Consider the following 13761-nt stretch of genomic DNA (forward strand, 5'->3'; position numbering starts at 1 on the left):
TCACATAACATGAGATCCTGCCTGTTTGTTCCGTTTTATACGACTCGACGTGTTCGAATTATAAAATATAATATTTATTATTTAAATATTATCATCTAAAATTTTAGATTTAATTTCTGGTTGTTTTGTACGTAGTTATAGTATTTTATTATACGAAGGTTTATAACCATCAAACAGCGAGATACTCTTGGTGTCTAGTAATACGAGTGGTGGGCAATAAATAAATACATATTTTATTATTCTTTAAGCATACTATAACAGATAATTATTTTAATAATTATTATTTTCAAAATATAATTTAAAGATGTTGTACAGTTTTATAATTAATTTTGCAATGCGACGTAACAATCTGTTTTAGTATATTTCTTTCTTCCTATTGTATATTAATTATAAATCATTTAAGTTACTAAAAACGTTGGAACTATACTTGCTCCATATGTTATCTATTATTTTATCAAAATTATTAAAATAATTGTAATTATCTTCTCATAATCTGTAATTAAGTAATTTAATCAAAAAAGTCTAGATTTTAATTAGTGACAAAATGTGGAGTAAACTGGTACTGTTCATGGTGCTTGTGAGCCATGCGGTAAGTTATGAATAATATTTATGCTGTCATATAATAAAAAGAAATCATTTGTATCTGTAAAACCTTACAATACATTTCGTACGTAGAATTACACTCCTAACTTCGTTAAATGGATATCGTGGGGATATTGAATTATGTATATAGCACAGAATAGAGAGATAATGTTTGTCGACGCTAAATTATTAATATATGTAATAAATTATGTATACATTCAACATTATATTAACTAGGAGTATCGGCAGTAGGTCTACTGAAAATGTGGAATTAGGTAAGTATTTTTAATTTCCATACGCTATTCTCGATTTCTATTTGTCAGGTTTTAAAAAAGAGATGGTAGTATTCATTTCAAAAACTAGCGATACAAGTATATCGGTCTGTATTTACTCTTAAGTATTTCGCCATATATAATATTATATTATATTTTGTTGGCTCTTTATGTATCCATTGAACTACCTGTTAAGTCGAGTATCTTAACTGATTTAATTTTTAATTTATTTCAGGCTTCCGTACAACGCCTTAGTGTAGATTTCGTTGAAAACGTCAAAGATTTTGGTAAGTTACTTTACCAAAGGAATAACAAATTTTTGGAAGTTTAAAATTTTGACTCTTCATAAATCTCATGAATGGCCAAAATTGTGACAATACGTTCTTATTTTTATGTAAAAATAAGTTAAATAGTATACAAATAAATATCAATGCTTAATAAATCACTTATCTACTCAAACGTAAATACAGATATACACCTGTATATACATTTGTCATATAAGATATTAATTATATTTTTAATAATAATTATTAGAGATAGGACGTGAGTTATGACGTCAAGGCACGTCGTGGTATGATTTTAATTTATATTAAGTATAATACAAAATACTTTCTTACAACTCTTTTCCTTATACATATTATTGTCATATCAGTTATCATATTTTCCAAAAAAAAACACTATACCGGTTAAAAAAACCTTTATATATATATATATAATATTATGTATAATTTAATATAATTCAAACCTTTCTTAGTGTTTTCTAATATTTAATATTTTAACACATTCTTGTCCTAGTAGATCATAAAAATTTTCATATTCATTGTGTTATCTATATCATTGAGCTATCGATGCGACGCATAGTTTAATCATGCCGCCAAAAACAAAAACAAAATGAATATGAAGAAAATAAAACCATGCGTCGATAGCTCCTTGTACCTCCTGCTGTTCTGGTACAAACACTTGGTAAACAACGATATGTCTCTTGTAAAAATATTCATTCTTTGAACAATCATAAATTATCTTATCAATGTTTCCTATAGCGGAATTTTGAAATTGAAAAAAAAACTGTTTTTGTATTTATAGACTTAAATCCGGGCCGTATAGTATCAGGATGGGACGCTTCACCTGGTCAGTTTCCATACCAGGCTTCGCTGAGGGCACGTAATAATATGGGACAGCTCCTTGGCTGCGGAGGGTCAGTTATACACCAATCATGGATCCTGACAGCTGCGCATTGCACAGCTAAGTAAGAATCATAAAATAATATTAATTTATTATCATCTATACTTTTAATGTAAGTATCGTAATTTCTTTTGCATTTTCTTTTATTCGGCGGTTTTAATAAAGGGGCTGCACATTAATCACGTGAGCTTAGTGTATAGAGTAGGGCTAGGGTTGTATAGAGGTTCAGCAAAATTAATAAAATATCACAAGGGAGGGTGTAACGCTTAAGATATTATGTGTATTATTCATCAAACGCGCGACATTGCTTTATGACCTGTATTGCCCTAGCCAGCAGAAGAATCGCCAACAAACTTAATACAAACAAGAAAGTTGAGTTTTAATATTTCTCTACTCCCGCTCATTACTATTTCAGTTTTTTACTTTTACTTTACTGCAGCTACTAAAGCTCAAATCACTTATTAAAATTATGTAACAGAAGATAAGTATTATTAAAATTGTCTACAGCTACCTTCAAGTGACTGTTCGCGCAGGTCTAACACGTGTTGTATCAGCGGAGTATGTTTGGGATTCGTGGGAGTGGTACAACCACCCCACCTACATCAGCAGCCAGCCAGGAGCAGTGCAGCCCAATGACGTTTCTCTGATTAGACTGTCCAGGCCCATTACATTTTCTAGTACGTGGATTTTTTTTTGGTTACCTTTACGCTGGAAATCGAACAGTGGTGTCGACCTTGTTCAGCGTGCAACTCACATCCTCGAGAACCCTTTGTGTTTTTCTCTTCTAGTTCCTTCATTAAAAAGTTTAATGATCATTTTCCTAACACAGTTTTTCCAATATCAACGCAACAATGACATACATCGATTACATGATAACATTAAATAATTATGAATTAATTAAATCCAATTCTTGAATACTTTCTGTCAAATTGTGTTAACGCTCTGATGAAATGAAATTAGACTGATTTAGTTTTTATGTATAAGAGGGTATTATATTACCATTTCAAATGAGCCTTATATTCCAGTAAACCTGCAAAGTATCAAACTCCAATCATCCTGGGATTCCTACACGAATTACGATAACGAGAGACTGATTGCTAGCGGATGGGGAAGGACCTGGACAAATGGTATATCTTCTAATTATTTCTTTAGCAGATTCCTCCGCTTACCATTTTGACTTCTTACTTGTTACATTAACGTTAAGACCCAAAAAGTCGACGGCAGTCAAAGGCACAGAACTTTCCTATTATTAAAAAAAATGATCACGTAACAGATACAGAAATCTGGGGAAAGGCTGGTCCTCAAGGTAGTAGCACTAGTAATTTTTAGTTTCAGTTTTTTTATATCATTCTATATTTATATATCTTCTTCTTCTTCTTTGCTTTGTATAAACCCTTCCATTCTTGTTTCTCCATCTGTCAGCCCCTATACACTTATTTTCATTGTGTTGGCATTAACTTTTGTTAATAAATGTTAAAAGGACCAGCGGCCGATCAGTTACAGTGGACCTACCTTCGCGGTATCGATGATTTCGAATGTTCCCAGTTGTTTGGTTCTCGTCTAATCAACGGTAACGCGATCTGCGCACGCTGGTACAACATTACCTCACAATCTGTCTGCCAGGTGAGTCATTGTATTTTGCAAATATTTCATTATTTTTCCACAGTGACCTGAATTATTATATGTATTATATTAGGTATATACTGAAGTAATGGGGAAGCTTTCTTTTTTTTATAGAACAGGGGGCAAACGGGAGGCTCACCTGATGTTAAGTGATACCGCCGCCCATGGAGACTCTTAATGCCAGAGGGCTCGCGACTGCGTTGCCAGCCTTTCTGTCTTAAATACGAAAATAATATACTTATTATCTAGTCTTCGGGCTATTCATTCCAAATGTCGCGATGATGATTGACAGTTTTTGAAGAGCCAGGTTCGAAGAAGATTTGGAAAGGCTTTTATAATGATCACGCTAATACTGAAACTCCATACCTACGAAGTGGTTATCAAAAGCTTTTTATTTCAGGGTGACAGTGGTGGTCCCTTAGTACAATACAAAGACGGTGTCCCAACCTTGGTGGGAGTCACCTCCTTCGTAGCTGGAGTTGCATCTGGAGGTTGTCACTCTGGACATCCTGGAGGTCAGTTTCATGTGAAATAGCAGTATAAATCGACTTAAGTTACCATTATTTTATATTTGAAATAACATCGTAAGCGTAACCATTCCAACTAACATGGTAAATCCAAGTTGTATAATATGACATTGCATTTATATAAATCAAATTTATAGGCTATTTGCTCTCATATTTTTTTTTATAATTAAGTTAAGTCATCGAGATATATATATAGAGAGAGGGAAGGCCTAATTGATAACCATATATACTCCAATGTTATTAAAACTTTCAGGTTTCATTCGACCAGGACCCTTCCACTCGTGGTTCCGTCAAATCACTGGGATCAACCTGGATACCAATTTCAGAAATGAGAAAGACCAATCGTTCGCTCAATAGACTTTCCTCTTGCAGAAGACGAAGGCTGGTATCTCGGTTATACTGGTCTAAAGCTGAAAACAACAATTTTTAAAACTTGTAACCAAATATATTCAAATACAAAATACGTTAATGAGTCGATGTTGAGAGCGCAATACGCGCATATCGACTCATAAATTTATTTATTTATCATAACAAGGACACGAATTTGATTTGAAAATTATTTGTTTTATTTCTATAATGTCCCATTCATGTACTAAAAATATATAATATACTTATTGCAAGCAACATTAATTTATTTATTTAATCAGCTACCTACGTATAATTTTTATTTTCAAATCAAAATACGTTTATTCAGTTAGATGCGCCATAGCGCATGCTTATGTATGTCAGAAACGTTTACAAAATTCCTAAAAGTCTACGCCATTTATACAATAACCTACAAAATAATAATAAAAATAATTTTAAATCATGGCAGTGTACCACCCTGACAGCATTTCCTCACTGTATTGCGATACTTATTCGTTGAGCCAGGAAAGCGCAAGCTCTCGGGTCACTGACGCTATCAATCAGGGGCCAAATTAAATGTTTTATAAGCGCCTGTGCGCATACTGTGAAGCCCGTCCTATTTTCCAAGGGATCCACGACATCCCATCCGGCCGCTTGGCATCGGTGCCTGTTGGCTTCAAAATTGCTGAAACATTGACAGAGGCAAGAGAAAGGGCGTATAATATCGTTGAGCTCGACGTGGTGAACAAATGGCCTGCATGCATATGGGGCCGACACAAAGAAGGCCCTTCGAATAGGCTAAGTTCTGCAGCGTTCGCGGTGAAAAATATAGATATCTTTAAAATAAATAGTAGCTTCCGTAATTATTGTACTCGGAATAAAGACAAAATTTGCGCACCAACCATAAGGGTGCATAAAACGAGTAATTCTTTCATGCATACGTTTTTTCAACAAAAACCCTAGTGAGATACAAATGTTGGCAATAAATAAATTTAAATCGTACATTAAAGTAAAACTGCGTGCTACGGCCTATTATAATATAAATGAATATTTAAACGATCATAGCGCTTGGATATGAATTGCTTCAGTATAAATTGGTAACGCGACTGAATCTCTCGGCTGCATTTTGGACCGAGAGAAGAGCGCAGCCTGTACACACTCGTTACGTTATTTGTATTTAAAACACCGTTAATAATGGACGTGGAAACCGCGCTGCTGTTTGTCTTTGTGCAATAAGTTATATAGATGCATTAATCTTTCTTTTATGTCCACGGTACGTAGCCATGAGTGAATCTCGCTTTTTCTTTAGTTCCTCAATTGGGATATCCATCGGCCGGCTTATTCGCATCCAAGCATCATGTAGAGATTGTTTATTTTTGTGTCCTACATCCTTCGGATTCCATAACAGCGATTCCCTTTGGTAACACTCCAAAAACTCTAATTCGCGTTCGTTAGACCACATTGTGCGATACGTCCTGTCACAACCACAGTCATCGAGCAAGTGATTGAACGAGTGTGTACAGGTCGCTTTCGTTTTACTCGCGAGACCACCCTTTGACTCGTGCGCAAAAAAACCGACAGGCGACCGAGAGAGGCGAGACCGACTACGAGGAAGCGAGGCGAGACCAGAGCTCTACTGTACAATCTCGCCCTCGGCCTGTCTCGGGGTGTCTCGCCGAGTGTGTACAGCTACCATCAGACTATGGGGCGATCGTCGACATCTACGACTTTTTTAAATGTAAAGTAGGAACAAACCGTTATTCGTGTGGTATCAAATTAAATCAGTATAATTAGTATTATTATTATTTTCTTGTGTAGCCAAGTCCACATTTCAAAGATCGTCATGCTCACTGTGCGTCGGGTTGTCTGTCTCCCTAAAATATGGCGAGGGGCCGATTTTATTAAAATATCCACAAAATAAATAAAATTAAAGGCCTTCTTCAATATATCAAAAACATAATCAAAATAATAACAAAAACATAATATACCATTCAAATAAAGACATACTTTATCATATTAATCAAAACGTGAAAAATATTGGAACTAATAAAAATTTATTTGTTCATTATAACAAAGGAAATAATAGGTATGAAATATTCAGATGTCACGCATTAGCTTTTCAATATCTTTTATGCTCTCTGTAGTATAAATTAAATGTTTTAATGTTTGCCCAATATTTTTTTCCGTCCACGACTGTATCATGTCCAGTTTTATATTTTCAATTAAAATTAATGCAATCACAGCTTTAAATTATTATTATTAGATGGAATCTTTCCTTCATATTTATTGGCAACAGTTAAGTTATGTTATTTGAAATAACGCTAAAACAATAGACTGTTTTAGTCTACTATTCAGTCACAGATTCAGAAATCTGAAGCCAGGACCTAAAGAGGTTGTAACGACACTGATTTATTTAAGAATAGAAACACCCATCACAAAAATATAGGTACCACAGGCAAAAGCTATGTTTTATTTAGAAATTAATTGACTTTTAAGAAAATTACTTATATTTGGAGCTCAATAAAAATGTAGATGGTCGCGTGTAATTGTCTATCGGTTGCAAAGGCGTAGGCCACGTATATCTACACTAATATTATAAAGAGGAAAACTTTGTTTGTTTGTTTGTCTGTTTGATTGTAATGAATAGGATCATAAACTACTGGACCGATTTTTAAAATTCTTTCACCATTCGAAAGCTACATTATCCACGAGTAATATAGGCTATTAGGGGTTTTCGGACACAAGGTGTAAAAAATCAACCAAAAAAGTTACTTATTTTGCGTACCCTGCCTAAACTATTCAAGATAGAAGCATAAAATGTTCTAAGTAATTGTAGATCTTATAAATATCTATAAAAAAGTCCGCAACACAATACCTATCTATGTCGAGTGAGGCACAATAAGCATGAATGATATACATGGCAAAACGACGTTTGCCAGATCAGCTAGTATAATATATTATTGATAGTACGTGGAAATCTGTTGTTATTCAAACATGTACTGTGACAGACTGACAGATTCAACTTTTTCAAACAAAAAAGGTAATTTAGCACAACTGACATCTCAAATCACACGACAGTCTTTCCGCACAAGCCTTAAGGCAATCTTGTGCAAAATTAAATACTTTTAATAATTAGGATATTATTTACAATCATGGCTATAAAAGAGCTTCGCAAATACCTAATTTTTTTTAATAAATCCTTCGTACATGACTTTTAGAACATGCCTTATCATTGGCGTATCGCACGGAACGGAATCTCCTAATACGGAATATTTTAACATAAAGACAGATGTTTGTAACATTTCTATTGATGCTTGAACTGATAGGTTTTAGCATCACTTTGCATGTCCAATCGTCTTCCTTAATGACCTATCCAACACACATACGGATTTTATTGTATCGAACAAATACACTTTACACCATAATAAAATTACTTATTAAATAGATTGTAAATTACAACATATAAGTTTCGCCAATGAGCCATGTACCTACTTGATGCTAGAGTTTTTTGTCTAATATATTTAATATAATGCTTCGGGGTTTGGCGCTGTATGCTGAAATACAGGTTCACACCTAGTTTAGCGTCAGATAAACCTGATTAATTTTGTTTATATGACTAGCGCAATTAGATATAAGTTTTTCCTGTGAAACAAACTTGAAATAAATTATTTTTATTAAAAAAAAATAGTCCTTAGATTAGCGCGTTCAAATAAACTATTTAGCTTCATAATACTAGTGTAGATATTTATAATATAGTATAGATTTCTTTTCAGTCGACAAGTGTGTTCTATTAAAGGGTGGATAGAAAATAGTTTTTAGTCGAATAACTATTTCTCGGCTTTTATGATCCGCGATATGATTGTAAGATTGCTACGTTCATAGAAAGCATCTAGTTTATAAAATGTTCTAGCAGAATCGTAGAATTGAATAAATTTGTTAATATTAATACTCAGTTTTAATTTCATCCACATTTGGTCATATCGTTTTTGTATCGTGAACAGAATATGTGTAAAAAATAATTCTAGAAACTAATTCTAAAAAAAATCTAGATTTGTATATTAAAATTAACGGTTACCTAGCATTTTTAATTAAAATAAAATATTCCATGAAGATAAAATTAAATCAGAATTTTTTTAGGAACACATTTAATTTACCTAATGAGTACAATGAGCAAGACTATACAAACTTCAAGTCTACATCGTCTTTAAATGAGTGCCAGGGTCGGATTCAGGGGTCGGCAACCACCAGAGGGGCACAATAGAATAAAATATTTTTAATTTCGAAGTAGTAAACAACTTTTCTTTTGATATATTTTTGATTGATTATTAAATAGTAAAAGGATCTACTTGGTTTCAGAATAAGTTATTGATTAAAAAACTCGACTGAAAGAACTATTTGGGGCCAAGGGGCCTCCACTCCTTTGTTGTTCCGAGTCCTCCAGAATTCTAAATGCGGCCTGATTGCGATATCTCCTTTTTACATTCTAGGAATGATCTGTAATGATTAAACTGGTACGCACATTGGAATTGTCTAGAATATAATTCTATTTTATGATAAGGATCAACAAAGGAGTCTATAATAAAGTTAGATTTTCGTGGTATTCAGGGCCAAGAACATTAGTCTTATCATATAAACATATTATCAGTGATCTGATTAATATGTTTATCTCGCTAATTAATGTTATGACGGTAGTATTTAAGTTAAATCTTAGTAAGAAATGCCGATGATAGTAGTGGGTGATAGCATGTTGAGCAAACTTGTACTTCTATTAGCCGTAGCGGGCTTCGCGGTAAGTTTTGTCCTAACCATACTGTAGTAAACGTTTTAATACTATAGTATGTGTTCGAAATTTAAAAATATATGAACAAAATATCTTGTTTTATTCTTTCATTTTTAGAGGCAATTTAATTACAAAAATATCAGCAAATTGTTTTTAAGTAACTTAGTGTCTGTTTAACTATTTAGTTTCTTTTCAAGTATTATTAGATCTATAAAATGCATACAAAACTGAAATAATATAAATAATAAAATACATAACTAAACGGTCTGGTGTACAATAACATTTTACACACAAAGCTAGATATTGTTGAGTTCCTTTTATTGCATTACAATTAGATCAAAATAAAGCTGCAAACTCAACGCCTGCTTGACTTTATTTTATTATATCTGAAATATTTTATGTATAAAAAATAACATCTGGCAATTATATGGGATCTTACCTAAATCTAGACCGTATAATAATAATTTAAGTAGTTTCCGGGTTCAATTAAACAATCTATCCAGTCTAATATCTACGTATCAAGGATAAAAGGTGCCGTAAATCAAGCAAAACAAGAAAACATGGACTTAATAATTGCAATAACATTTTCTTGTCTTATTTTCAGGCTTCAACGACGATTAGGGCCAACGTAGACTTTGTAGAAAATGTAAGAGAATATGGTAAGTCATTTTTTTTATATAATTATCATGAAAACAATGATTTGTAAACGATAAATAATTCTAAAAAAGCATCTTCAGCGTCAATAATAATGATATGTAAAAACAAATGCAGGTAATATTGTAGCTAAACACAATGAATTTTAAGCCACCACTGAAACAATATGTAATTTAGAATATTCAAAGAAACGCCACTGCATTATTATGTTATTATTTGATAGGAAATCAGTTCGCTATTAAATGAAATGTTTCATTTAATAGCGTTCTACTACTACAATGACGTTTAAAATAATTATTATATCTACACAATTCAAATAAAAAATAAATCACATTGTAGGTAAAGAAATCAGAATTTCCACTATTTAATCAGTTAATAACATTGGTTCCAATCACATCTGATAATAATTTAATCGCAAAAAGATCACTCGATTATGAGAATTTAAAGCTATCAAACAATGATTAATTCGAGATTATTTGTACGAAACGTGATTTGCGATAAATATGTGAATATCATTTCCAAAACACGTTCGGTACAAGGTAAAACAGACATAAAAATAAGGTAGGTTAAAAAATAGCTACAGCGTCTTACTTATTTACAAAATTTTGGTCACCTTTGTCTTAACATTATGTTTTAATTAATTATACTACTAACCAAAATTATTAGTTATTGAGAGGGACAAAGGCAAGCTGAAATAGTCAATCGCTCCAAAGCATTTGGCAAAAATTTATTGGGTAAATAGAAAAATAGAAATAATCAAAAGACTCAACCCTTTTTATTTTTCTGATATTCCTAAAAATAATTCAAAGTATTTGTTTCAAGTAAGGATACATAAAGGAATAACAACAATTTTAACATTTCAATGACTGCTGTTTTATTACAGAGCAAAACCAAGGCCGCATTGTGTCGGGCCACGACGCTGTCCTGGGGCAAATCCCGTACCAGGCGCATTTAAGAGCCATCGACCAGTCCTTCAGAATATTGGGCTGTGGAGGTTCAGTTATTCACGAATCATGGGTGATCACAGCAGCTCATTGTACAGCTAAGTATGTTAATATACTTAATGTACATAGTTATATGAAGCTGATATGGCTTCAAAGACAGATTTTAGAAGTACAAAATACTACTACATTTTTTACATTGATTGGGAATGATATTTTAAAATATTTGCAGCTACCGTCAAATTACGGTTCGTGCAGGTCTCATTGAGATGAACTCAGCAGAGTACATATCCGACTCATGGGACTGGTACAACCACCCCACCTACAATTCAGACAATCCTGGAGCTGTGCAGCCTAATGACGTCGCTCTTATTAAACTAAACACTCCAATTACATTCAGCTGTAAGTAAAGTCTACGCACAATATTAAACTTCAGGTTTTGATTTAAATATTTTTGTTCATGTGTTTAACCTGTCTATATAAGTATTTTTAGAGCTACCGATAATACGTGATAGTAAGAGGATGTTTATAGAAATAGGATAAATTGAGTTTAGTTTTTATAAGTAACCCCTTTTAAATATTTTAAGCAAACGTTCAAAGGGTGAGGATTCAACCGTCTACTGAGGCGTTCAATGACTATTCTGAAGAGAGACTGATTGCTAGCGGATGGGGAAGGACTTGGACCCAAGGTATAAGACTAATAATTATTAAAAATCGTACATTGCATGAAAATATTTCACACAGTACTTAATTTTTTCACGCAGATTTAGTCACGCTAAATATTGTATGTATGAAACATTGAGTAAATTAAAAACACCATTTATAATCTAGGGTACACAAGAATAGGGTATACATAATCAAATATTATATAAATTATAGCTGCAGCAGCAACAACCCTACAATGGACATATCTCCGCGGCGTTGACGACGCATTGTGCCTAAGTCTTTTCACAAGCAGAATTGTCAACTCTAACACTATTTGCGCGCGTTGGTACAACGTCACCTCACAATCTGTTTGCCAGGTAATTGGTTTTTTTTTTTACTTGGGAAATTACATTGCGCATAGCCTTCCGCGGCGCGACTGCTTGGTGCGAAAGGGTTATGTGAGAGTTATACTCGCTATTGTGCATACAACCCCAAGGCGCCACCAACAATCGCCATATGGGGGATGCGGTAACAGCAGAGCCTTATCCGCTTCCCGACATACGATACGGCGGTTGCGTCCGAATCTTCAGCCCATGGTGTGTTTGTGAGGATAAAAAAGGTAATTTGATATTGCCTGTAGTAAAGCTATGCTGTGCCATTGATTCATTTTCTTAAAATTAATATTTTCTTTTTTGCACAACTACGAAAGGAAAATATGGATTGGCAGCAACTCACTTTGTCATTTTAATCAATCTGTGTTAGGTTGAAGCTTGAATGACCCAATGGTATATATATATAGGGTGATAAGCACACTTTTACATTCTTTTTTTTAAATTTCTCTCATGTAGTATTTTTAAAAATTTAATTCTTCTTTAATTTCAGGGTGACAGTGGTGGTCCCTTAGTACAATACAAAGACGGTGTCCCAACCTTGGTGGGAGTCACTTCCTTCGTCGCTGGAGCTGCATCTGGAGGTTGCCACTCTGGACATCCTGGTGGTTAGTCATCACGCAGACTATTAGGATATAAAATCATTTGAAAGATGTGTATTACTGTCATGAGTAAAAGTACTAACTTATTTTATTAATTACGATCCTTTTTTTAGGTTTCATTCGACCTGGTCCATTCCTCTCCTGGTTCCAAGAGGTCACTGATGTCGATTTTGAATCTTTGGATGACTTAACTACCACACCACAACCAACTACCCCTGAGCCAACTCCAGAAACCACCCCCGAGCCAACTCCAGAACCCACCCCCGAGCCAACTCCAGAACCAACCCCCGAGCCTACGACAGCACCAACCCCCGAGCCTACACCTGAACCTGAAAAGCCAGATGAAACTCCAGAGGAGGAGGAAGAAGACGATGATGATGACGACGATATCTCCGAACTATTGAAGAAGTTACAGGTCAAAGTGAGAGTTGAAGTCAACCTAAAGAAATACAGGAAGGTTGCCGGAAAAACTAAGGAAATCGAACACATCAGATACTTGCCGATTGAATAATTTTAATTCCAAATATGCGATGTTTCTAACTAAATAAACTATTTATCAGAAATATATATTATTTATTGACGAAACAGTAAAATACTTCATACGTCTCACCTTCATATCAATAATTTGACATCTGTCATAACTTACTTTATAGCCCACCACAAAGTACTTATAGATAAAATAACGAACCACTCGATAATGCGTGAGAGAAAGCCTGACTGTTGATGTTTATTATTAAATTTCAACAGTAGCCTCTAATTATATCCTGTCATCCTCCGACAACCAGTCGAAACCTTTTGTTATCTGAAATCGTATTACAGTAGGTATGTCTAGCCACCTAGCTAAAAGGAAATATTAATGAACTTACTAATAGAATATCATAATATAATATCTAAAATAATTTTTTTAAACACTTGCAATATAAGACCAAAACTTCGCTTCCTGACTACAGAGACCGGTGTAAAGATTTCTATATTAACCATTGTCAATACGACGTGATATTGCGGAGACCGTATACCTAATGAAAATAGCTACTATTACGGTCGATTGCACCGAGCTGTTAAGCAAATTGAATCTACGTACATATATGAAATCTCTAAGACAAATGAACCTATTATATGTACCTAAAGTAATTACAAATTATGGAGGGAGAAACATTGACATTGATATGTTCGCCACGAGTGTGGTGAAGGCAAGGAGAGCTTTGACACAAAATTATTT

At 33.8% G+C, this 13761-nt stretch overlaps 1 protein-coding gene across 3 annotated transcripts; it reads left to right on the plus strand.

Moving 5' to 3' along the window:
- The first annotated feature begins 463 nt into the window (after positions 1–463).
- LOC111001469 (collagenase-like) lies at positions 464–13105 on the plus strand. 3 transcript variants are annotated; one of them, XM_045634681.1, is made up of 8 exons: positions 464–589; positions 1090–1141; positions 1938–2100; positions 2544–2713; positions 3062–3163; positions 3517–3659; positions 4060–4174; positions 12656–13105. In XM_045634681.1, exons 1-8 carry the CDS (start codon positions 545–547, stop codon positions 13051–13053), a joined length of 1188 nt encoding a protein of 395 aa, XP_045490637.1. In that variant the 5' UTR covers positions 464–544; the 3' UTR covers positions 13054–13105. The 3 variants fall into 3 exon arrangements, with proteins under 3 accessions (XP_045490637.1, XP_045490638.1, XP_045490636.1); XM_045634682.1 differs by lacking the exons at positions 2544–2713; positions 3062–3163; positions 3517–3659; positions 4060–4174 and adding exons at positions 11139–11308; positions 11494–11595; positions 11786–11928; positions 12434–12548; XM_045634680.1 differs by lacking the exons at positions 464–589; positions 1090–1141; positions 1938–2100; ... (2 more) ...; positions 3517–3659; positions 4060–4174 and adding exons at positions 9177–9320; positions 9916–9970; positions 10849–11011; ... (2 more) ...; positions 11786–11928; positions 12434–12548.
- Positions 13106–13761: the final 656 nt, after the last annotated feature.

Source organism: Pieris rapae, chromosome 3 (assembly GCF_905147795.1).
Source record: "Pieris rapae chromosome 3, ilPieRapa1.1, whole genome shotgun sequence".
Taxonomy (NCBI): Eukaryota; Metazoa; Arthropoda; class Insecta; order Lepidoptera; family Pieridae; genus Pieris; species Pieris rapae.